The sequence below is a fragment of the Caretta caretta genome, chromosome 10, assembly GCF_965140235.1.
Source record: "Caretta caretta isolate rCarCar2 chromosome 10, rCarCar1.hap1, whole genome shotgun sequence".
In the NCBI taxonomy this organism is placed as follows: domain Eukaryota; kingdom Metazoa; phylum Chordata; order Testudines; family Cheloniidae; genus Caretta; species Caretta caretta.
The window spans coordinates 43,650,106-43,674,468 of NC_134215.1; the positions used below are offsets into that span (position 1 = coordinate 43,650,106).

Here is a 24,363-nt window from a genome sequence, read left to right on the forward strand (position 1 = left end):
CAGCAGGAGCTTAGACTGTTGAGATCTGCTCTGGCAATTCCTACGTCCCTCTGTCCAACTCCCGCACCCGGGCAGAGTCGCCCCACTCCCTGAACCCAATGGGAGTGTGGGAGGAGGACGTCTGTCTCCTAGCTCTGGTAACATCTCCTCCCCCTGGAGCGTAGTCACACCTGGAAATGTCTGGGTATAAATGGCCTGGGGTCACCACTGCCTTCTTGACTGACAGCAAAACGAGGCCCTGCCGAGCCAGCCCAGCTCCAGGAGAGCAATTGGCATCTCCCCGGCCTCAGGCGGCAGCAGCTGGGTCTGTCGTGAGAAGGGACAGGCCGCCACACCCCGGCTCAGTGACCCTCCCAAGTGGGAGTCGCGCCCCCAGCTGGAGCTCGCCGCCGTGGTCTTAGGAGCAGCCCAGGGCCCCGCTTGCAGCGGTGGGATGAGGCGCTTACCTTGGGGTTAAAGGCAAGTGTTTTGGGGTCGCTGGGGTCCACCACGGAGGGATACGGTTCGAAGATGATGCTTTTGCGTGGGGACTCCAGGGCAGCCCGACACATAGCCACAAGCAGATCCACCACCTGGGCCGGGGAGAGCGCGACTGAGAGGAGGAGGAGGGCGGGAAGGAAGCACCACTGCCCCAGTGCGAGATCAGGCCCTGATGCGAGATCCAGCCCTGCCAGGAAGCAGGGCCCTGATCGGGTGCGGAGAGGTATCCGCTATAGCCGAGGCGGGGCGAGATGCTCAGCTCAGCACCCCTCTGGGCTAGGGTTGTCAGGGGAGCAGGCACGCCGAGGGACTCTCACCTGCCATGGCATTGCTGTGACACCATCACTCTGCTCCTTCCCTAACAGCTCTCCCCCGGGCGCAGGGCTCCCCGCCCCCCAACTCTCTGCCTGTGCCCTTGCTGATGTCCTCTGCTCAGTGCTGGTACCTCTGCTCCCGTGGCCACCTCCTCCGCTGCACCAGACATCACCCCCAGGGTGTAGAAGGAGAAGACGCACAGCTCCCGCGTGCACACAGCCGGCTGCAGGGAGACGAGAGCGACATGGGGGGTCAGAGAGAGCCCCATGCCCCAGCCTCCCACACTGACCCCAGCACTGGAGTCATTCACCATTGGCCAGGAGCGGGTACCGCAGGGAGCAAGCCTGCTCCAGCCCCAGGCATCCTAGCAACCCAGATGGGTTGGCACTGCAGCATTTGCCCCCTGGAACCTGTTCCCATAGAGACCCTGGTGCATTCTGGGAATATTTTTTGTTTCTGTTAAAGCCGGCCATGCAGCTCCAGCACCGCTCTGAGGCGCTTGGACACAGAAGCAGCTACAGCTACATGTCACAACAACAGGCCACCTCCCTGCTCCAGCACCAGCCATCCAAGGCGCTCAGCACACATTCCCTCATTAGCACTCACACTCCCCGGGAGGCGCCATCCCCTTATGACAGGTGGGGAAACTGAGGCTTGGGTACAGTTGAGGCCAGCGTTCTCAAGAATGCCCTCTAACTTTGAGTGATCAGTTGCTAAGTCCTCAGTCTGAGGTTCTTTGGGCTGGATTTTCAGAGATACAGGGCAACCAATCTTTCAGTTCAGCTGGAGGTGGGGGTGCTCAGCACCCCAAGATGCAGGCCTAAGGGACACAGGCTGGGCACCCAAAAACTGAAGCACCTAAACTCAGAGGCCACTTTTGAAAAGTCTGCTAGAAGAGACTGGCCCAGGTCACACAGCCATTTGCGGCAGAGACAGGATTAGAACCCAGGGCCCCGACTCCTCGTCCTACGCTCTGCCTTCTTGTCAGCTGGGTGGGGCCAAGTGGCATGTGGTTAATGCTCCCATGCTAGTTAGGAGTCAGCCAGCAGGGGGCAGCAGCAGAACAGGCTCTGCTCCCCCGCACACACATCACCACCACAATGCAGCTGCTGCACTCCAGGGGGGAGGGGCAGCAAAGCCCGCACACACACCCCCCATAGCCTGGCTATTGGCGAAGAGGGTCCTGTGGGTGCGAGATGCTGGGCAGGGAGCAATGCTGAACTTACCCGCTAGAATCCCAGCATGTGGGGACAGTCTCTCTCTGACTGGGGGGTTTCCCAGGGGACAGTTGGGCTGGGCAGGGGAGGCCAATGAGGCCGGCCCAGCTGGCTCCTGGTAGCACCCCTGTGATCATAGACTGGGATCAAACCCACCTGCATCGCTGGCTGTGCCCCTGGCACATAGCAGCCCATGGAGTGAGGGAAGATAGCACTGCCAAAGGGCTGCCACCAGCTACAGCCACTCTGAACCATGGCAAACCTCCCTCAGTGGGGTGGGGTGCGTGCTGGGCACAATTTAAAGGGCCCTGGCTCCTCCCACATCCCCTTCCACCAATCACTGCACTTCTCTTCGCCTGCCTCATTACCCCGCCTCCAAGTTACCAGTTTCCATCCTTTACTGGGGCAGGTTAGTAAAAGCCCCAGCCGCCAGGGCTCCACCCTTTGCTGCCTCCAGCAGCACAAAGGGGCAACGAGGAGCGCTCCCAGTGCCAGCCAATCCAAAGGACATCAGCACTTGACCTGCCTCCAGCCGTCCCCATGGCCCCTCTTGGTGACCAGCCCCACCACAAACGTGCTCCAGGGGATGCTGGCCTGGAGGTCTCTGTACCTTGAGCATGGATCCATTCTGGAAGACGTGCTGCTCGTCGCATACCACACAGTATTCGTTCAGGGTGGGGATCCGCTGCTCTGCATACTTCATTATCTGTGCAGCGAGGCCGTAGTGAGCCAGGACCATCCACGCACCCCAGCACAAGCCACCCTCTCCACACTGAGCCACAGGATGAGCATACTCCAAACCAGGCAACACTTCCCATCCCGGGGCAAACGGCGGGTCCAGGCCGTTTATTAGCACTGAGCTGTCTCTGTCCTGTCCCACCTGCTGACCTGGGCTCCTGCCTGAGCAGAATTCACCACCTCCCATGGAGCTACCCCCAGGATGTGCCTCTATCCGAGCTAGGACCAGACCACTTCTCAACTCAAGGGGCAGGATCAGAACAGGTGTGGGCGGGCGCAAAACAGCAGAGCTGGCCCTGCTTAGGCAGGGTCATGTCTCGGCTCCCTGGAGGTGTGTACCACACGGGGCAGGGCTGAACACGTGGCCAGCTCGCTCCCTGGAGGCTGCGTGTCAGTCCAGATACCTGTGTTAATGTGGGAACCATGGCTCAGGCGGAGAGTTCCCAGCAGCCAGCACTGGGTAGAAGAATGCTGAATGCCCTTCCCCAGGCCTCAAACGGTCAGCTAGGAAATGCTCAGCTCTGCTGGCTCAGCTCTGAGGAACAAAGCCCCCCATGCTGCCAGCTCACAGCAGGGTGGAGAGCTGCCCTGCAACCCACAGATCTGGGGGGAGAGCTAGGGGTTCAGAGATGGGACCTTTGAGGATTCTGACCCACCACACCCAGCGCACTGGGAAGAGCCGCTCCAGGCTCTGGGGTCATGTTACCTAACGTGTTACAAACACATCTTTTCTCCTGGTGACGACAAGGCCTGGCAGGGGAATCCCTTATTGGCTGAGGGAATCCTGTCCTGTGACGGTAACACCATCACAGACACCGTGGGGAGGAGTGCAAACAGACCACGCTATGGCCTTGCGGATGGGGCTCTGTCCCCAAAGACAGCAGCCTGTGGGCTGCCCATGTGCCAGGAACATCCATGAGAGTAGGACTGTAGCCTTGCAAAGCCAGGACTGGCCCCATGGAGGGGGGTTAATCAAAGATTTTTCCCTATTGACTGACACCCCGGAGGTTGAATTCCTCCACCAGAACAGACCCTTCCTCCACCGGAGAGGGCCCTCACCCTCCAACCCAGCCTGAGGCCTGGTCTCACCTGGGAGCTCAGCTGAGTTTAGGTCGAGTGGAGAAATGGAGCTCAAGGCATTAACCTGCATCCACACAAGGGAAAGGCAATGAAGTGAGGTTGGCCCAGCTGGCTCCTGGTAGCTAAGCCTGACCCTGCTCCTAGCCAAGACAAGCGTCGAGAGCAAGAAGGCCCTGTCTACAGGGCCTAGCACACCTGGGCCTCTCCCAGCAGGCAGCAGCCGCCTATGAAAGGGGCCAGGCTGGAGGGGGGCAAGCAGGAGGAGAGGCCAGGCGAGGAGTTCTCAGGGGCCCCCAGTTAGCGACCGTGGTTTACCTGGACGAGAAATCCATATTCCAGTGTGGGGATGTTCTTGCAATGGCCGCCGACCTGCAGAGGGCACACAAACCCGACCCAGCCACGTTACCCTCCATTCCTGGCCCATGGGCCATCGTGCCCCTCAGTATAGGCTGGCAGAGGGGGGAGCAGCCCAGAGGGCTCTGCGCTCACCCTCCCCTTTGCCGCATGGGATCTCATGCCAGATGGCTGAGGATGTAGGGCTCTGCTCCTCATCTACCCCAGTACCTTACTGCACCCTTCCAAGGGGTGATATTCACCTGGGGTGGTTCAGCAGGCACTGTGCCAGGGTGCACTGAGACCCCATCCCGGGGCAGAGCTCTTCTGCTAACTGCCCCTGCTTCTCGCCACCCTCGGCAGAAGGGAGGGGAGAGTGGCTCCCGGGCCAAGGGATCTAGGGAGCTAAGCCAGAGGAGGTCCTGGCGCATAGGCACTAACTCTCTGGATGCTCCGGAGCTGAAGCATCCAGAAAAAAAATTAGTGGGTGCTCAGCACTATCAGCACCGATCAGCTGTTTGGTGGGGCCTCCAACCAGCTGTTCAGCCGCTGGCAGAGGCCCTTGGGGGAGGGCAGAGAGCAGCAAGCAGCGGGGACCTCGGGGGAAAGGATGGAGCGGGCGCAGGAAGACGTGGGGCGAGGGCAGGGCCTTGGGGAAAGGGGTGGAGTGGGGGCAGGGCCAGGGGCGAAGCAAGGGTGGAGCATCCCCCGGGGGAAAATAAAAGCCAGTGCCTGTGTCCCGGGGGAAGAAGGGCCACGCTCCAGGAGGCGGCTTCGGCTGAGGGGCCCGTCATATCATTGCTGCTGAGTTCCCAGTGAAGACATGCCCCAGGAAAAGGGTGCATTAGGACACTGACTCAGGGCCTGGCTGCTCCGCTGGCAAGAAGGGAGGGCTCCCAGCTCCCAGACGGCGGGGTGCTGGCAAGCAATAGCACGTGCTATCACAGCCCGAGTGCAGCCACACGTCCCCAGGAGAGCAGCCCCATCCGGGAGAGATGGAGGAATGGTACGCTCCAGGCGGCGCAGATGCCAGGCCAAACCAGGTTGCTGTTATCCCTGTTGGCCCCAGGATCTGCTGGAGCTGCCTGGCTGCTTCCCAGCAGGGCCAGAAGCTCTGCTGCCACGCACAGTGTATTCTGAACAGGCCTCGTTTCAACAGGCTGCCTGGTGACCATGGCGGGGGAGCCGGCCTGTGCCCCGGGGAACCCCCCCAGATGCTGAAGTGAGGAAGAGTGGGAGGCAAACCTGCATGACCATTAGCAGGGGGAGCGCGCTCCAGATCAGTGTGAGCAAAACCCACCCAGAGCCAAGGCAGGGGGACGCAGAGGAAACCCACCAGGATGTTGAATGGGGCGACACCTGCCTGGGTGCTGGGGGGGTAGCTGAACACCTCCACCTTAGGGTTCTTCATGGTGCAGGAGATGGAACGGTTCATGAGGCGATTGACGCGGAGCTCTGGCACCCCCAGCTTGCCCTTCAGCATGGAGTCCTGGATGATGGGGAAGCTGGGAGACCTGGGGAGACAGAGGGAGCCATGAGCCAGCCAGGGGGCCAGCCAGCGCACGGGGACAAGGCGGGGTGGGGAGTAACGCAGTATGGGCAAGGGGAGAGCAGCGCGGCGTCTGGAGGCCTGTGCCAGTCCGGCGCAGACAGAGCCAGCGGCACAGCTCAGGGGTCATAAAGTGCTGGCTCGGGGGGGAGAGCAGCAAGAAGGGGTGCCAGCCCCAGGGCCTGGTGATCAGTGCCCCCTGCATGCCTGTGGAGGCCTGAGCATGCTCCCAGTGTCAGTCGCTTGCTCCCGGGCCAAGAGGAGCTGGGAGTGCCACCGAGGCAGCCTGTGCCTCCCCCTCTTGCAAGACTCACCGGCTGCGGGGTCCGGGGAGCCACTGGTGAGCTCTACCCACCCCCCAGCAATAAGGAGGGGATGGCTGAGCATTGTCCACAGTTCGCTGGCCTTTAGCGCCCTGGCGCAGCTTGCCTGGCACAGGACATCCCAAAGAGCAGAGCAGAGGCAGGCCTGACACCGTCAGGGATAGCACCAACGAACGCACTGACACAGCACCAGCCCAGCCAGCACCCCGGCACAGGTGGGCAAACTGCAGCACAGAGCATGGCAGTGACTCCTGTCCGGCACAGCGCCCAGGGAGGCTCCTGGGCTGACGAGGCAGCAAATGAAATCTCCCCCGGCAGCCTGTGGGCGTGGCAGAGGGCCAGGCAGCATGCGAGTCCCACCACACACACACTGACAGACTAAACGCAGAGTAGGAACTGACGGGGGTAGGGGACGACCCTGGGACCACAGTTCAGAGAGAGCCGTGCTCAGGGAGGGAGCTGGGCCGGAGACAGTCCCAGGTCAGCAGCGGGAGCCTTACTTGGGGATGGGAGAGAAGATGCTGAGGCCCGCTCGGAATTTCTTGATAGTGCCACTCGACTTGAACCAGCTGTGCCGCTTCTCCTGCTGGGTCTTCAGGAAATCGTTGCTGAGGTGTTTCCATTGCTGGGATGTGAACATTCCCAGGATCCTGGGGGGAAGAGCCAGAGGTGACTTCCCAGGCCGGATGAGGCCAGCCAGCCAGCGCTCGGATTATAGGGAAGGGCACGAACGCCACACCTGGAACATTACTAGGGGTCAGGTCTGATGGGGATCAGGGACCTCCTCTAATTCAGGGACCTCATCTAAAGCAGTGACTGGAGCTCACCAGCTCACTTTGCATGGCTCTCCACCAGATGGTGACAGTCTCCACTCAGCGTGGGCTGGAGCATGGACAGGTGCATGGCACCACAGCCCTTTGCCAATCCCCTGTGCCATCCGTCCCCTGGCGAATCGCTCTGGTCACAGCACAGCACCATGGCTCCCGCCCAGCAAACCCCTCAGCAATCCAAAGGAACCCTAGTGCCCTAGGCTTTGTGCTCATGTCTGTCTCCTGTGGAACATTCTGGCCTCAGGGAGTGTCATAAATATAAAGGGAAGGGTAAACCCCTTTAAAATCCCTCCTGGCCAGAGGAAAAATCCTCTCACCTGTAAAGGGTTAAGAAGCTAAAGGTAACCTCGCTGGCACCTGACCAAAATGACCAATGAGGAGACAAGATACTTTCAAAAGCTGGGAGGAGGGAGAGAAACAAAGGGTCTGTGTCTGTCTGTATGCTGCTTTTGCTGGGGATAGACCAGGAATGGAGTCTTAGAACTTTAGTAAGTAATCTAGCTAGGTATGTGTTAGATTATGATTTCTTTAAATGGCTGAGAAAAGAATTGTGCTGAATAGAATGACTATTCCTGTCTGTGTGTCTTTTTTGTAACTTAAGGTTTTGCCTAGAGGGATTCTCTATGTTTTGAATCTAATTACCCTGTAAGGTATCTACCATCCTGATTTTACAGAGGTGATTCCTTTATTTCTATTTACTTCTACTTCTATTAAAAGTCTTCTTGTAAGAAAACTGAATGCTTTTTCATTGTTCTCGGATCCAAGGGTTTGGGTCTGTGGTCACCTATGCAAATTGGTGAGGATTTTTACCAAACCTTTCCCAGGAAGTGGGGTGTAAGGGTTGGGAGGATTTTGGGGGGGAAAGATGTGTCCAAACTATGTTTCCCAGTAAACCCAGTTAGAGTTTGGTGGTGGCAGTGGATATTCCAGGGGCAAAGGATAAAATTAATTTGTACCTTGGGGAAGTTTTAACCTAAGCTGGTGAAAGTAAGCTTGGGAGGTTTTCATGCAGGTCCCCACATCTGTACCCTAGAGTTCAGAGTGGGGGAGGAAACTTGACAGGGAGCCATTGAGAGATGGGAGCCCAAGAGTCCAGATCCCATGGCATTTCAGCCCTGGCTAGGGCTCCTCACTGCATTAAAAAGGCCTGTGAGAAATTCAGACCAATAAACATAAATACAACCTGCCAACCCTGTATCCTGCCTGGCTGCCCCTTCTGCACTAACAGGCACTCACAGAGTCCAGCATCCTAAAGCCAGAAGGGACCGTTGTGATCATCTTGCCGGGTCTCCCTTACAACCCAGGCCAGGGGACATCCCTGATACCCCCTGTGTGAACCAGAGCAGGGCTGGTAGACAAACAGCCAGTCTTGGTTTACAAATTGCCAGGGATGGAGAATCCACCATGACCCTGGGTAAATTGTTCCAATAGTTCATTCCCTCACTGTTAGAAACGTACATCTTATTTCCAGGCTGTACCTGTCTGGCTTCAACTTCCAGCCATTGGATCTTGTTACACCTTTCTCTGCTCGACTGTAAAAGCCTTTAGCCAGTATTTGTTCCTGTGTAGGTCCTTTAGCCTGTCATCAAGTCACCCTTCAACATTCTCTTTATTAAGCTAAATCGATGGAGCTCTTGGAGTCTGTCACTATTATTTAATCCTTCTCGTGGCTCTTCTCTGACCCCTCTCCAATGTATCACCATCCTTCTTGAACTGTGGGCACAGAACTGGACACAGGATTCCAGCAGCACTCACACCAGTGCCAGATACAGAGGTAAAGTAACCTCTCTGCTCCTACTCGTGGTTCCCCTGTTTATACAGCCCAAGATCGTGTTAGCCCTTCTGGCCCCAGCATCGCACTGGCCTAGGGGAAGACGCCCCGACTGTATGTCCTGGTGACAAACTCACTGGCCTTACTTTTTCAGCTGAAGACCCAATCCGAACCCCTCCTTATTAGACGGCTGGAAAACCTCGATCGATGGCTCTGCAGAGAGATCAGAGTCAGCTGACATCAATACCAAGCTCCCCTCCTCCCGGGGCACTTTACCCACAGACAGGAATCCCTTCACCCGGCCCGTTGAGTAGAGCATGGCAGCTGCTTGACCATGCACACCCACACTGAGCCGTGTAGGGCACTTGCAGAACGGGCCATAAACACAAGTAGGCCCCCCACACCTCTGCAGGCAACTAGCCCAGGGCTGACTCAGGGAACAGAATGTTGCCCACTGAATCACCAGCAGCCCATGGCTCCTCCCAAGTGGTCTCCCAGTCAAAGGACTGGCTAAGGCACCCCTCTCCTTGATTTCAAACACTCTGATCGCTGAGCTACAGAGCTCCTGGAGTCCACACACCTTGGTAGCTGAGTGTTAACTAGGCCAGATCGCACTCTGTGGTGCCGCAAATAGGGAGGGGAAAGTCAAATCGCTGCCCAAGTTTAGACAGATTGAATGGATTCCCTCCACAAAGGCTCTGACTCTGTCCAACCTGTCGTCCTGGAGGATACACCCACTGGCTGCTCCACATGAGGGCAATTTCCAGGTCAAGAACCCCCGCAACGCCTCGGAAGCGCTGCACAATTTCCAGGGGACTTGGAGGAGTGGAAGCACAGACACCCCCACCCCTAGGGAACCCAACCCCTGCGACTCCCAGGCCAGGGAGAAGGGCTGGCAGGTACCATGGGGGCTGTTTCTCATCATCCCCTTGGAGAGCCTGGGAACGGGGAAGTCCTGAAGCCCTGGATGGTCATTGCAAACCAGAGGATTGGGTCGATATCCATGCAATGGGTCCAGGTGCCTCTCCACAGAGTCCCAATAGCCACTGGGAATGCCATAGTCCAGGGAGGTTTGCAAAGGCCACCCCCACCACAGATGGACCAAGCTACCCCTGGAGCCTGCAGAATTGTGCCAGGGATAATTGTGGCCCACAGATCACGTGGTTAATTATTCCCAGTGGATTCTGCAGTGTAGTGATAATAAAAATGAGCTCTTACAGAGCATCTTTCCTCAGTCAATCGCAAAGCACATTACAACGGAGGGCAGCCTCATTATCCCTGTTTTACAAGATGGGGAAACTGATGCACAGAACGAGGACGTGACCTGCCCAAGGTCACCCAGCAGGCCAGAGCTCAGAATAGAGCCCAGGTCTCCCAAGGCCCAGTCCAGTGCTCTAGTCACTAGCCCACACCACACAAAGAATACCCATTTCTTTGGCCGGGATGCTGGACAGGCTATTTGTGGCTGTTCATGTTGCCATGACTATTCAGCACATGATGCAAGGCTCCCTTTCCCTGAGCCAGTCTGACTCAGCATGCTCCATGCTTTTCCCTACAGAGCAGGGATGAGGGGGTGTCCGAACAATCACCCTCTGCCCTAGCTTGACCTCTGCTTGTGGGCAGGGCAGGGGACAGAATCCTGGGCAGCAGATGAATTGCTGAGGCCAAGGTGTGGTGCTGCCCTGCTGTCGCTCTCTCTGTCCCCCCAGTGTAGGCTGGCACTCACCGGGTCCATCCAGGTACTGGGAGAGGGAGAACCGCAGCCTCAGGACAATGGGTTCAGTCCGTAGTACCTTCCAGGCCGTCGACACCTCCTCCTGCAGAGAGAGCAGAGCTGGGGAAGGGCAGTGAGAGCTGAGGGCTCCCGCTCCTTACTGGAGGGCAGCCGAAGGAGGGCCTGATCCTGGGAAGGGCTGAGCACTCATAGCCCATCAGCACGATCACTCAGCAGCAGCATCGGCGTGCGTCCGGTATCTGGCCACAGTACTGGTGGCCACTGCCAGGGGCCTGCGACTGTTCCTGTCATTGCTCCAGGGCGATGGTTTGGCTTCTCTGGCAGGAGAGCTCCCACGTCTCCCTGCTGCTATGGCTGAGCGCTCCCCAGCAGCCCTTCTGCACTGAGCTATGTCAGACCTCAAAGCGTCCCCACCCCCACCTCTGGGATCCCACTTCTACGCGCCCCCAAACCTCCGGGTAACTCGCAAAACCTGCCACTAACTGCCCATTATCTACCTCTGCCTGCGCTGTGACCCTGAGCCAAGAGTGTCCACAGGGAACGGACATCTACACCCACCGAGTAAAGCAGGAGCAAACGCTGAGTAGGCACAGCTGGATTCAGCCCAGGAACTCTAACGATCTAAGACCGAGCGTGTTTGTATTTCCCAAGCTTTTTGCAAACACAAATCCTCTGGAGACGGGGCACTTTCATCCTGACCAGCGGGCAGGTTTGTACAGGGACAGGTAGAGCTTTATCAGATCTCTGCGGCCACGGGGGAATGCGAGACCCTCTTGGAACCCGAGAGGGAGCTGTCCGTCCGGCGGCAGCGGGTCTGACTGCCAGCTCCTACCCACACGGGAGGGTCGTGCATGGGACCGTCCAACTACGGAGAACGAGCCGCGGGAGCACATGTAACCGCCCGCGGAGAGCCCCAGCACCACTTACATCCAGGAAGCTGATATTGACGTGGAGGTCGATGTCCACGTCATCAATGGTCCCATATTCTCTGCAAAGAGACACGGCAAGATTGGGGGCTGGGCCAGAGCCACACACTCAGCTCTGTTGGGATCAGCGTTTCCTTGGGGCGGATCCACCAGCCAGCGCCCAGGAGCATCGAGAGCCCGCCTCTCCTGACGGGATTTATAGACCAGTTGTACAAATGTGGGTGTTCACAGGCATACCAAAAACACCCCACAGCTCCCCCATGGCACAGACACCCACCACAGAACCCCTACAGCACACACACACACCACAGCCCCTCATGGCACAACTCCCCCCCCCAACAACCCCCCAATAGCACAGACACCCACCACAGCCCCCCTACAGTACACATACTCCACAGTCCCACCACAGCACACACCCCACAGCCCCCCCATGGCGCACATGCCCTACTGCCCCCCACGGCACACACCCTCCCACAGCCCCACCATGGCAAACAGGCCCTGCAGCCCCCCCACAGAACACTCACACCACGTTTGGTAGGTGGGAAAACGATGCAATGATCTCTCACTGAGATGAGCAGCAAACATCTGCACTCCGCGCCGAGGCCCAGCCTGGCCCATGCAGCAGGAAATCACAAGTCATAGCTCTTTGGGGAAGAGTCTGTCCATTGGTTCTCGCTGTACAGCACCTAGCACCCTGGGGCTCTCTGCCAGGCCTGGGCCGCTAGGTGCTCCCAATAAGTAATAATGATCACAAAGCCCTTCCACTGAGCCCTGATGCGAGCAACCAGTTACTCACCTCCATAGAGTGCCTGCTGGCCCACAACCCCCCACAACCCTCTCGGGCACAGCTGGCCAGGCCCCCGTTGGCTGATCCCGGCCATGCTCCCATGGGACACAATCCCATCCTGGATTGCTGGTGTTATTTGCATGGCAGTAGGACCTAGGAGCCCCACTCAGGGATCAGAGCCATCTTGCGCTACAGACACGTCAGGAAAAGGCAGCTCCTGCTCCAGACAGCTCCCATGGGCAGGGGCATGTTCCTGGGTCAGGGGCTCTCCAGGCTAGACTGATACGGGAGCCAAGAGCCTCAACCTCTCCCACCAGAGGCAAACACGTTCACTCAGGATGGAGGAGAACTGGAATGGTGGGTCCGAAACCCCCCTCCCCCTGCCAAGCTCCTAGATCTGGATCCAGATGGCACAAGTTCCTGTCTCTATTAGAGATGGGGGCAGGGTGCAAACTCCACAGCCACACCCGAAGAAAGCCCAGGTGTCTCAGTGCAGGCCCACCTCCAATCTCTATATTGGGAAAAACCACAACCCCCACCCAGGCACCCCAAACTCAGATCTGTGCTGGCCCCCAAACGTCCTGGCTGAGGCCCGGCCCTCCTCATGAAATCCCAGTCCAGCAGAGATGCCTGTTCCTGAAGGACCCATACCCCTTGGAGGTTTCCAGGTCTCAGACAAGGGGCTAGGGACAGCCACAGGACCAGAGCTTGCCTTGCCTTGGTCATGCCTGCAGGGGGACCAAAGCACCTCCCTTCCTTACTGGCCCGGACAAGGGGCTTCACGCAATCAGGGCCCGGTGCCCCATGCTCCCCAAAGCCACCCAGCCAATTCCCAGGGGCAGGGGAGTGAGTCCGAGGGGATCGATGGCCGTTGGCGCTCCTGGGCCTCTGCGTTCGCCCAGCCCCCCAGCACATCAGTCACACTCGGCTAGACTCCCCAGCCTGGGTCAGGCGTAACGCCTGCCTCCCCAACACCCCAGCACAGAGCCAGGCCCCACCTGCGCCATGCGGCACTTAGGCCAGCAAAAGGTGTGGGAAGGTTCTAGGCAGAGACAGGACTGGCTCTTTGTAACGGCCGTTCCCCGGGGCACACAGCTTTCATCGCCTCTGCCCCCTCCCCCCACAGGGGAGACACACCATGTATACTCTAGCAAGTCTGGAAGAAAATCTCGCAGAATCGGGGGCCTCTGGCCCAGCCACACATATAATAAAATCATAGAATATCCGGGTTGGAAGGGACCTCAGGGGGTCATCTAGTCCAACCCCCTGCTCAAAGCAGGACCAAGCCCCAACTAAATCACAGTCCTGACGGATCCCCCTGCTCGGCTCTGAGAGCCCAGCCCCTGGGTTAGATGCATTTGAGAAGCGTCTGGTCCTCTCCCCGGGTAAATGGCCCTGCCTTCCGTAGCTAACTGCTGTTCTGCTTCACCAGGGGAAGAACAGCAGGCTCCCCCAGGCCACCACAATGCCTCCCAAATCTAGTCCCTCCCTCCTCCCCTTTTCCAGACTTCCCGGCTCCTGCTGCTCAGAGCAGGGGAGCAAGAGCCCCTGCATCTTTCCCTGTATTTAGGCAGAAGGCGAGTCGGGGGGGCCCCGCTCAGCAGCTTTCCCATCTCCCCAGACGTGCTTGCCCCTCTCAGGGAGGGGGCTACACTCTGTTCTCAGGATCAGCTCCTGCCCACGCAGGCCCATGGCACCAGAGGGTGCTGGCTGATTCAGCCCCACTGCACAGCCAGGGACAGGATTCAGGCAGATGGCTCTGAGAATCACTGCCCTGGGAGTGAAATTCAGTTCAGGCAAACCTCGACCATCCCTGACGGGTTTCTCCAGCCTGGTCTTACAAAGCTCCAGCACTTAACTACCCTTAGAAAGCTCTTCCTAATATCTAACCTATATCTCGCTGCAGATTAAGCCCATTTCTTCTTGTCTTACCTTGAGCGGACATGAAGAACAACTGATCACCCTCCTCTTTATAACCTTCAACATATCTGAAGACTGTTCATGGCTGTGACTCTTTTCCCTCTGACTAGAGAGAGGTCCAGACCAACCCCGCATCCAAATGCAGCCTGGACCTGTCTCTACTTCTGATTGGGCCATTCATACCCTCACCAAGAGGACATGGTTCACAGCAAAGCTGGCACCATCTCCGCCCTTTGCAACAAGCTCCCACATAAGCCTGGGGTGCAGATCCCAGCGCCAATCAGCACTTTAGGTGGGTTTTCTGCACCTCCCCATCCTAGCAGCTCAGATTCTTGTCCCAGTGTGAATCCTCTTCCTCTCCCCATCTCTGATGCATAAGCAGGGGCTCTGGGTATTCCCCATCCTGGCATCCCAGTGAGGAGATGCAGGGAATGTGCTGCCCTCAATGGACAAGCTGTGATCTCCGCTCACCAGTGCAGGGAGGAGAGCGGCTCAGTCAGTGCAGCCCCCATGGGGCAACCAGGAGGAAGCTGCTGCCCGGGGCTGAGTCCCGTCCGCCCTACGCACCTGACAGACACAGAGTTCTCACTGTAGATCTCCTTCACCGCCTCAATGTCAGCATCCAGCTGCGGGTGTCGATACAGATCCGCCGCGCAGGTCCCCTGCAACACACCGCAGGAGCGAGGAGGGGAGGGAGTTCAGACAGGGGCTACAGCCAGCATCAGTGCACTGGGCCCCAGCTAGGCATATAGCAGTGGGGGCTGCAGGTCAGGACTGAGGTGCACTGACAAAGGTGGGGGCTGGGGCAGGGGCCAGGGTTTAGCTCAAGCTTCTGATGCACTGGCAGAGGCCCAGGATTTCCTGGCAGTGGGAGCTGCGGGGGAGGACTAAGGGGCATCGCCACACCTGCCTCCCAGCCATGCAGTGAGACTGTCACAGCTCCAGACACTGACCTCCACTGCAATCAGAACAAGTTCCCCATGCCAATCCCACTGGATACGCTGCCCTGGCACACAGCAGAGGGCCTCGAACACCGCCACGCCAGTTTCAGCACCACACCGTGGCCCCCAGGGGCAGCCAGCCAATCACCCAGCTCCTTACCTGGACTCCATAGAGGAATTCTTCTGACTCATTGTCTCCATCCGAATCATCGTCAGTCCAGTACTGGCCTTTGATGTCCTGTGAGAAGAGGCTGTTAGTGTTTATAAGCCACAGCCAGAGCCTTGGGCCATGGCCACCTCACTCACACCCAGCTCAGAGCAGAAGGGTCAGTTTGCCAGGCCAGGGCAGAGGGGACCAAAGTGTCTGGTATGGCCTTCATCTCCAGAGCATCTGAGCACCTCAGAGCCATTCATGGGGTCTCGCATCAGCCCCTTGGAGGAGGGGCTATTACCGCCAGGTTACAGTTCATAGACTAACAGACTTTAAGGTCAAAAAGAACCATCATGAATGATCATCTAGTCTGACCTCCTGCACAACACAGGCCCCAGCATCTCACCCACTCACTCCTGTGACAGACCTCTAACCTCTGGCTGAGTTACTGAAGTCCTCAAATCATGATATAAAGACTCCAAGTTAAAGAGAATCCACCATTTACACTAGTATAAACCTGCAAGTGACCCATGCTGCAGAGGAAGGCAAAAAAACTCCCGCGTCTCAGCCAATCTGACTGGGGGGAAATTCCTTCCTGACCCCAAACATGGTGATCAGCTGAAGCCTGAGCATGTGGTCAAGACCCACCAGCCAGACTTTAGTAACTCAGAGCCCTGCCCATCTAGTGTCCCATCACCAGCCATTGGGGATATTTGCTGCTAGCAGCCACCAATGGGCCACATGCCATTGTAGGCAGTCCCATCATACCAGCCCCTCCATAAACTTATCAAGCTCAGTCTTGAAGCCAGTTAGGTTTTTTGCCCCCATTGCTCCCCTTGGCAGGCTGTTCCAGAACTTCACTCCTCTGAGAGTTAGAAACCTTCATCTAATTTCAAGCCTAAACTTGTTGCTGGCCAGTTTATAGCCATTTGTTCTTGTGTCAGCACTGGCATTTAACTTAAATAACTCCTCCCTCCCTGGTATTTATCCTCTGATGTATTTATAGGGAGCAATCCTATCTCCCCTCAGCCTTCATTTGGTCAGGCTAAACAAGCCAAGCTCTTTGAGTCTCCTCTCCTAAGGTAAGTTTTCCATTCCTCACAACATCCTAGTAGCCCTTCTCTGCACCTGTTCCAGTTTGAATTCATCTTCCCTAAGCCTGAGAGACCAGAATTGCACACAGTATTCCAGATGAGGTCTCACCAGTGCCTTGTATAACAATACAGTACTAACACTTCCCTGTCTCTACTGGAAATACCTCGCCTGATGCGTCCTAGGACTGCATTAGCCTTTTTCACGGCTGCATCACATTGACAGCTCACAGTCATCCTGTGATCAACCAGTGCATCCGATGAAGTGGGTTTTAGCCCACGAAAGCTTATGCTCAAATAAATTTGTTAGTCCCTAAGGTGCCACAAGTACTCCTGTTCTTTTTGCAGATACAGACTAACATGGCTGCTACTCTGAAACAATACACCCAAGTATTTTTCCTCCTCTATCACTTCCAACTGATATATCCCCAGCTTCTAGCAAACCCCAGGATTGGGGAGAGGAAGAGGCTTGCCCAGTGTCACTTGTGGCTGAACAGGAAACTGAATGCAGGTCTGCTGAGTTCCCCTCCGGTGCCCTGCCCACTGGGCACAGCTCTGACCTGGTCCCACTGGCCAACCGGTGATAGCACTTCCCCTCCACACACTTGTCCAGACCAGATCAGTTACCAAGGGGCCTGTGCCCTTTCCTGACCCTTCTCAGTGGATACAGGTGGCCGGAATTGTGGCTTGTTTTCCATAAGGAGAGAGAGAGGGTCTCAGGAATGGCCTGCCGTATTTTCCCTATAGGGCAGGAGGTCCCTCTGTGTGGAGCCAGAGATGGGGACTGGGAACTCACTCAGCCCTTAGCTAGATGGGGCTGCTGGACCTTTAACAAAAGAGCTTTTCTCCCACCAGTTTGTCAGGTGTTTGAGTGAATTGAGAGTTAACAAAAGACCCAGCATTTGAAACCAGAGGTTCTCTCCAGTTTTCCCACTGTGGGCCAAATGCTAATACTGTTCCATTCTAGTTCTTCCACTGTGCTCATCCCTCATTATCCCCCATGAGACTATCACACAGACACTCCCCACAGCCCAGCCCAGCTCCCAGGCCCCTGGCAGCTACAACATTCACTAACATGGAAGAATGACATTAGGGAAGCATTCAATATATTTTTAGCTTCTTTTGATGCAATTTATCTGCTGGAAGTAGCAAGGAGGAACCAGCATCGTGGGACCAGCCAGCTCTCCACACACCACCAGCGAGTGCTCAGCAAACTATTGGCATTAAATTAACTTCCCCTCTCCATTAATTGGGGGCAGGAGCAACATTTTTAAAGCATCTGTGTCACCTGAGAACCTACACCCCATTCAAATCAATGGAACTGAGGCTCCTAAGTCACCTAGGTGCATTTGAAAATGTTGCCAGGTGTCTGTAATGTCACCTGCCAGTCAAAGATTCCAAGCCCAGAACGGACCACTGTGATCAGCCAGTCTGACCTCCCGTATAGCACAGGCCAGAGAACTGCCCCCAAAATAATGCCTAGAATCCACTACGACCCTTATTCCTAGAATCCACCACGACCCCCAGTGGTTAATTCCCCTCACTGTTACAAATTTACCCTTTATTGCCAGTCTGAATTTGTCTCGCCTCAACTTCCAGCCATTGGATCATGTTAGACCTTCCTCTGCTAGACCAAAGAGCCCATTATTAAATATTTGTTCCCCATATAGGCTGTAATCAAGCCACCTTTTAACTTTCTCTTTGTTAAGCTATATGAGAGACAAGATGGGTGAGGTAATATCTTTCACTGTACCCACTTATTCTTTGTTATCCATAGACAAAGCTTTGAAAATAGCAAAACCAAGCAGCGAAAAAGTGTAAAAGAATAAAATGAATTTTGGGGCCATGTGGATGCACCACATAGGAGCCAAAAATGACACAAGCCACACTGCTTGTGCGAGTCTCCTTTAAAAAAATGGCTGCTTTGTTTTCCCTCTCAAGTACATACAACAATGACACCCTCCCCCACCTTGTGTCTACCCTGTTGACAAAGATTGTACACTCTCCATGGCTGGGACCACCTCTTACTCTCTGTACTTCAGTGCCAAGCACAATGGGGCCCTGCTCTCAGCTGCCATCTTTAGATGCTACTTATTAGAAATGTGTTATTAATTAACAATACAGTGATGGACCAGGGAAGCAGAAAAAAGCCATGCCAATTATTTTATTATTATTTCCCGAAGCCCCTAGAGCTCTAGGCATGAAGCATCATGCTAGGTCCCGTACAAACACAGAACAGACCAATTGTATTTAGAGGGGGGGAAAACAGGCTTGGGAGTAGTGCAGAGCAGAATCGGGCCCTTCATATCTTCAGAGCTAGGAGCCCCCGTCCAAGTGCTCTGGGACATTTGCAAACCCACCAGTCCCTCCCTACATTGGGGTACTCTTCTTCCCATGGCGACTGCTAGAGGCCCTGTGGTTAGGAGCCAGGTCTAAGCCCAGTTTCTCTAGGGAGAAATTCCAAGAGCCAGATTCCCAAAGCCACAGAGATAACAGTCAGTTTAGGAGAAAAGAAGGAAGGATAAAAAGGGGAAAGGAAAACAGAGTGGGGGACAGAGAACAGGTGGCAAGGGAGGAGTGAGATGGACCTGCTTTGGCCACTGAGCAACGAAAACAAGAAAGATGGAAAACAGTCAGAAAGATAAAGAGATAGGCAAGAAAAGACAGGATGGAAGAGGCCATGAGGGAGGAGGGAGGGAGGAACGAGAGGGAGCAAGTACAAAGAAGCCACACCCCAAATGGCAAGCCATGCCCATCTGTGTGACTGGTGTGCAGCCGGCCTGCTATCCTTTGCCAAGCTAGCCACTCTCTGGGAACCCCTGATCTCGTGCTCTGGACCCCGACAGCCTCACTTGTCCACACCACCCCTGACTGTGCCCCCCCCACTCCCCCACCTCAGCGCCATCTCTCCGCGCTGGGAGGCTGGGGGAGCCAGAGCATCATGAGCCTTGGGTTGACCCCCTCCCCACATTCGCCCCTTGTTTCCCTCCATGCTGCTTTCCCACACCCCACGCCCGCACCCCTGGGCTTTCCCCCGTAGCAGCAGCCCGGTGGCCGTGGCTACGCTGGGCTGGGGCTCCTGCTTGCCTGCCCGTCCCTCTGCCACACCCCGCTCACCATTTGCTTTGTGGTTCCCGGGCACTCCTCTGTCAGGCTAGGCCTCTCCCCTCCATGACACCAGGCGGCCTGGAAAGAGCGAGCCAGGCATCCAGGCAGCGTCAGGCCTTGACGTCAGGGCTGAGATCCGGGCTGGAGAGTATCTTCTGCTGTTTCCAGGCAACCGAGTCCCTGGCCTCTAAAAGGCAGCCAGCACCGTGGTTACGTCAGCGCTGTGCAGCAGGGGCTCGGGTGCTGCTCCAAACGCTGCCGGCCCTGCACGGCAAACGCAGGTATTGCAGACAGAGAGGAGAGACCGGGGACATGGCACAGGTGCCTCGGCCCCCAGGCAGAACCACTGGCACCCCTCGCACCTGGGATCCTGCCTTCACCCTCCTGCGTCACAAGCCAGGAACGAATCCTGCTTCACTCCCATGCCCGGGGGAGAGAGGGCTCGCTTTCACATGGCAGGAACATAGGCCCATGCCGCCCCACTGTGCCCGGGGAACACACACAGGGCAAAGCGGGTGCAGCAGGACAAGCGCCCAGCCCCTTGCAGGGCGCTGGGCTGGTACCTTGGGCAACTGGGAGGCAGGGGAACCTTTCCTCTGGAGTATTTAACCTTCCTCGTCCCCACGGAGTGAGTGTGACACATGGCATGGCCCAGGCGGCAGGGGTCAGGGGCCCTGCACTGGCCAGTCCACACGAGGGTGTGACAGCAGCTAGGGCAGCGGTTCTCAGCCTATCTGCAAACCTGGATGGCTTGTCATGCCCCAGAGACACCCCCCCCCCCGAGATGCCCCCAGACCCAATGCACACCAGAGGTCCATCCAAGGGGGCTTGGAGGAAAGATTCTAGATGCTCTGGCCAGATATGAACAGGGGGACCACCCCACACATCTGCAACTGGAGAGAGAGGCAAGTCAAGACACCCCAAAACAAACAGCCCCCCAGCTCATGGAGGGCAGAGGATAAGGGCTAGGGGGGATTTGAGGGCCTGGAAGTGGAGTGGAGAGATTGAGGGGTGCAGTGAGGAAGGAATTAAGGGTTCTGGGAAGGCTGGGGAAGGAACTGGGGGGACGGAGGGATATAGGGGTACGGTGAGGGACTGGGGGAAGGATCTGGGGGCAGAGGGGTGGCAAGCTGATTGTTCCCCAAAAAGCAGAACCTCCCACACATGGCTCCTGGGTTGGGGGCAGTTTAAGTCCTGGGGGAAAAGTGAGGGGCTGGGAGGAGTTGGGGGGCTGAAGAGGCTGGGGTGCAGTGGGGGAGGAGCCTGGCTGTGCAACGGGGGGAACATCGGGGTGCCCAGGCTGGGGGGACAGGACAGCGCATATGGAAGATGGGGTGTCACCAAGCTGCAGGGCAGGGGGAACACCAAAGGGCCGATACATACTGGGGAACATGACACCAACCGCTCCCTCCTGGCCCAGCCCATGGAGCTGGCATAGCTCGGCTCCCCGCTCTGGGCGTGCGAGCTCCAAGGCCGCAGCACTGCTAAATTTTGGCTCAGCCGTGGGCGGCGTGGCAACCTGGCGAAGGGGTGGCAGTGGCACTCCCTCACACTTGGCCCAGATGGCCCTCCCCACCACCAGGACGGAGTGGTGGCCAGGCCAAACCTGAGCAGCCTTGTGACCCCGCGCACCAGGCTGCAAGGCCCAGAGTGGGGAGCCGAACCCAGCCAGCCCCACAGCCCTGGGACGCTCTCTGGAGAGCCGATGTTGAGTGGTGAGGCCAGGGTAAGAACACCTGGGCGAGAGGCTGGCTGTATGTAGACGGGCCAGGCTGGTTCCACAGACCTGGAGGGAAGGGTTGGCCAGCCTATTGAGTGAGAGGCTGGAAAAGGGTGTTGGAACCCACCATTCGTTAGACCGCGACTGAGCAGGCCGCAATAGCCTCCTCCTGCTTTCCCCTGTAACACCCAGCCCAACCAGCAGGGGGCACACGCAGCCACTCCTCCCCAGGGACAGTGGCCACTGCACCTGGACTATGGAGATTGCCCAGTTTAGCAGAGTGCAGGAGCACCCAGCCGCAGCAATGCTACAGGGCTGGGGTATTCCAGCCCCAGTGCTGCAGTAAGAGTCCTGACAATATGGTAATATTGGTAAACAATCCCAGTCCCCTCTGCTGAAATGCAGCCACCTCTGGGGCAGAGCATGCCAGCTGTTTAATGGCACACAGTAACAGCACACAGCAGTTTGAAATCCCGCAGCCAGCTGAAACTACAGGCCCAACCGGGAATCTAGACAAGGACCAATATTCCTTCCATGGCAAAGAATGCCCAAACAACAGGCCCACAAGCCACCTACCCCAACAGGCCCACACCCACCTATCACCCTACTACCCAACATGCCCAGTCACCCAACCACCCGACTCGCCCACACCTGCCAGTTACCCAATCACCTGACTTGCCCAAACCCACCTGTCACCCGTCCACCTGACACACCCACACCTGCCAGTCACCCAACCACCCAACTCACCCGCAACCGCCAGTCACCCAAACACCCAACATAACTGCACCTACCAAAGGGCTCCCTTCATAGCCACTGCACCCCGAAGGCCCACGGCATCACCCCTGGGGACAGCTCCCATGGCACATCCTGCACTAGTGGCGTGCAGCTCCATGTCCCCCCCTAGTGGCCAGACCCCTGCAGCTCACCCAGACCCAAACACTGGGTTCCACACCGGTCCAAGACTGCTGCCACTTCACTCCTCTGGCCCCTGCCCCTAACCTGCCTCGTTGGCTCTCAGAACCCCGTCAGCAGCCTCCAGGCCAGATGGGTAGGGGAGAAATCCGTGGCCTTACAGCGTCAGGTACCTTTTCTCTTCGCGCGCCTGGCACCCTGTGTTATAGCATGCCAACAGGTGACCAGAATGTGGTCCCGGCAAGGCCCGTGGAGCTGGACTGAAAGTGTTGTCTCATCTCTGGCTCATGCCCCAGGTGAGACTGTCACCTGATCATATTGGCCCAAGAGCAAAGCCAGGGCTGTGTTGCTACGCCGTGAGCTTCTGGGAGAGGCTGGCAGCAGGGTAGCTGTGGGTGCTGCCCACAACCCATGCTCCTGCTATTGGAAGTGACAGCTGTGAATACCACAGAGCTGGGCCATAGATCAACCTCTGCGGGGGGGAGCCTGGGACTTAAGTCCAGCATTGTGTTGGGGACACTGGGGCATGGCCACTAGGTAACTCGAGGGGATGGAAGACCACAAGTGTCGATGAAGCCCCCTCGCACTAGGCCCAGGTGTCCTTGGCCCCCCCCCTCCCGCCTGGAGGCACTCGCAGCAGCTCTGCGTACTAGGCCCAAGTGTCCTTGGCCCCCCCGCCTGGAGGCACACACAGCAGTTATGCTGAGGATCTGCAACAATATGCTGCGGAGTCAGACTGCCTGAAACTAAGCAAGGCCAAACAGGGCAGATATGGAAGAACAATGCTGAATAAAGCAGCTTTATGTATAGTTTAACAAATGATACAGAGAATCAGAGAACTAGCTGGGAACTGGATTGGCTGGCTATATGGATACTTGGGGCAGCTTGCTATTGGATAAGTATGCTGGGAAAAAGGATGTATAAAAGCCTGTGTAACTTCCTGCTCTGGATGCAGGATTTGAGATTTTATTCTCCCTGTACCTTTTTGCAGCTGCAAATAAACTTTTCTGCTTCTCCACCCTGTTGTGATTATTGGGTGTAGCACACCGGGTAACGAACCAACTCAAGCTGTTGTTCAGCCTCTCGACACTGGGTGCCGGCAACAATTGCTTGGCCGTTCCCTATAGACAGAGGCTGGAGCAGCTGCTGGCTTTCCCATCAGCTGGCTTTCCCACAGCACCTCCTACTGGCAGAAGCTCAGATTGGCATAGACGGTGCCATTCCCTCCAGCCCTCCTTCCTGGACAAGGCTGGGACTGGAGTAGCTCTTTCCACTCCCCACCCACAACGCCCCTGAGCTAGCGAGCCTGGAGCAGTGTTAACTTCACACAGCCAATTAGTAGCTTCCAAAGTTGCCAAAATGTCAGTTTTCCAGCTAAAAAGACCCAAGCAATTACAGCTTTGACTTGGGGGTTGCGCTCACTCCCCGCGGCTCCCCACCTGGGAGGATCTGGGCATCAACGCCCCCAAGATGACAGCAGCCAATAAAGCCCCTGCCTATGTGCCCTCTCTGCCACGCGGGGAGCTGAGCTTTATGAATGGCACCTGACCTCCCTCCACCAGCACTAACGGTGGCCCAGGGCCGCTACTCGGTTTCCCTAAGTAATTTCTCCTCTGGGACGAGAACACAACGCTTGGCTAGGGCAGGGGAACACCACTGACCACCTGCGGTGGAGCAAACACCAGCCATGAGCTGTGAGACGCCGAGGCCTGTGGGTAGAACAGTGATAGCTCCAGAGCTGGTACACACCCAGGCACTGGTGGCATTACTGGGCTCCTCCTCTTTCTCCCAGGCTGAGCTACCAGCCCCTCGGTTTCCTGGGGGCCCTCCTGCCTCCCCGCAGCAGCCCTGCGCCGTGAAGCCAGGTTTACAGCCACAATCAGAGCTGGGCTGGCAGCCTGCAATCTGCTGTGGGTTCTGCTTGTGGCTCTTTGCGTGCTGGGAATGTTGCCGGCTGCTCTCTCTGGGCGCCAGCCTACAGGAGGGCAAGTTCTGACAACACTGAGACTCAGGCCGCGGGGCAGAGAGGTCTCTGACCTTCCTGCTAGGCCCAACAGAGGCTGCGAAGGCCGGGGTGGGAGACCCCTGGCCAGCGAGGGCAGGAGCAGCTCTGATGGCTCGTGGCAGGAGCTGTCGCACTGCACACAGCTGGAGAGGCATGGCCCCTCAATGGAACAGTATGGCTGGGGGAATCTGCAGGGTCCTACGAGAGCAGTGGGGCTGGGCCGGGGGGTGAGAGCAAGGGACCAACCAGGATTTCTTCTAAATCCTTGGCAAGGCTGGGCCAAGCCCATGGGGACACCCCCCTGCCAGCAGGCGGGGCCTTTCACCCTTTCAGAACTCACGCAGCCAGCAGGTAGCAGCATATCCCCAGGGGCTCTTGCCACCTCCACGGGGGAGAGTTAAGGTGATGGGCGGGGGCTGGTGTGCCCCCGA

General features: G+C 57.1%; 1 protein-coding gene across 16 annotated transcripts in view; it reads right to left on the reverse strand.

Annotated features, from left to right (window-relative positions):
- The window catches only part of PARP6 (poly(ADP-ribose) polymerase family member 6), a 53,105-nt gene that overhangs the window by 22,528 nt on the left and 6,214 nt on the right, over nucleotides 1–24,363 (reverse strand). For 12 of the 16 annotated variants that reach the window (XR_007358665.2, XR_007358664.2, XR_007358666.2 and 9 more), the window contains exons 2-13: nucleotides 19,305–19,559; nucleotides 15,106–15,183; nucleotides 14,572–14,666; nucleotides 11,299–11,359; nucleotides 10,363–10,453; nucleotides 8,783–8,849; nucleotides 6,536–6,685; nucleotides 5,500–5,677; nucleotides 4,146–4,199; nucleotides 2,623–2,718; nucleotides 926–1,018; nucleotides 447–572 (exon numbers count right to left, since the gene is read on the reverse strand). Coding sequence is in view for 13 of the 16 variants with exons in the window: in XM_048865630.2 (XP_048721587.2) it covers nucleotides 447–572; nucleotides 926–1,018; nucleotides 2,623–2,718; nucleotides 4,146–4,199; nucleotides 5,500–5,677; nucleotides 6,536–6,685; nucleotides 8,783–8,849; nucleotides 10,363–10,453; nucleotides 11,299–11,359; nucleotides 14,572–14,666; nucleotides 15,106–15,183; nucleotides 19,305–19,307 (1,092 nt within the window). In the remaining 3 variants the exon portion in view is untranslated. The remainder of the gene's footprint in view (nucleotides 1–446; nucleotides 573–925; nucleotides 1,019–2,622; nucleotides 2,719–4,145; nucleotides 4,200–5,499; nucleotides 5,678–6,535; nucleotides 6,686–8,782; nucleotides 8,850–10,362; nucleotides 10,454–11,298; nucleotides 11,360–14,571; nucleotides 14,667–15,105; nucleotides 15,184–19,304; nucleotides 19,560–24,363) is intronic. The other 4 variants (XM_048865623.2, XM_048865629.2, XM_048865628.2 and 1 more) reach the window with 2 other exon arrangements.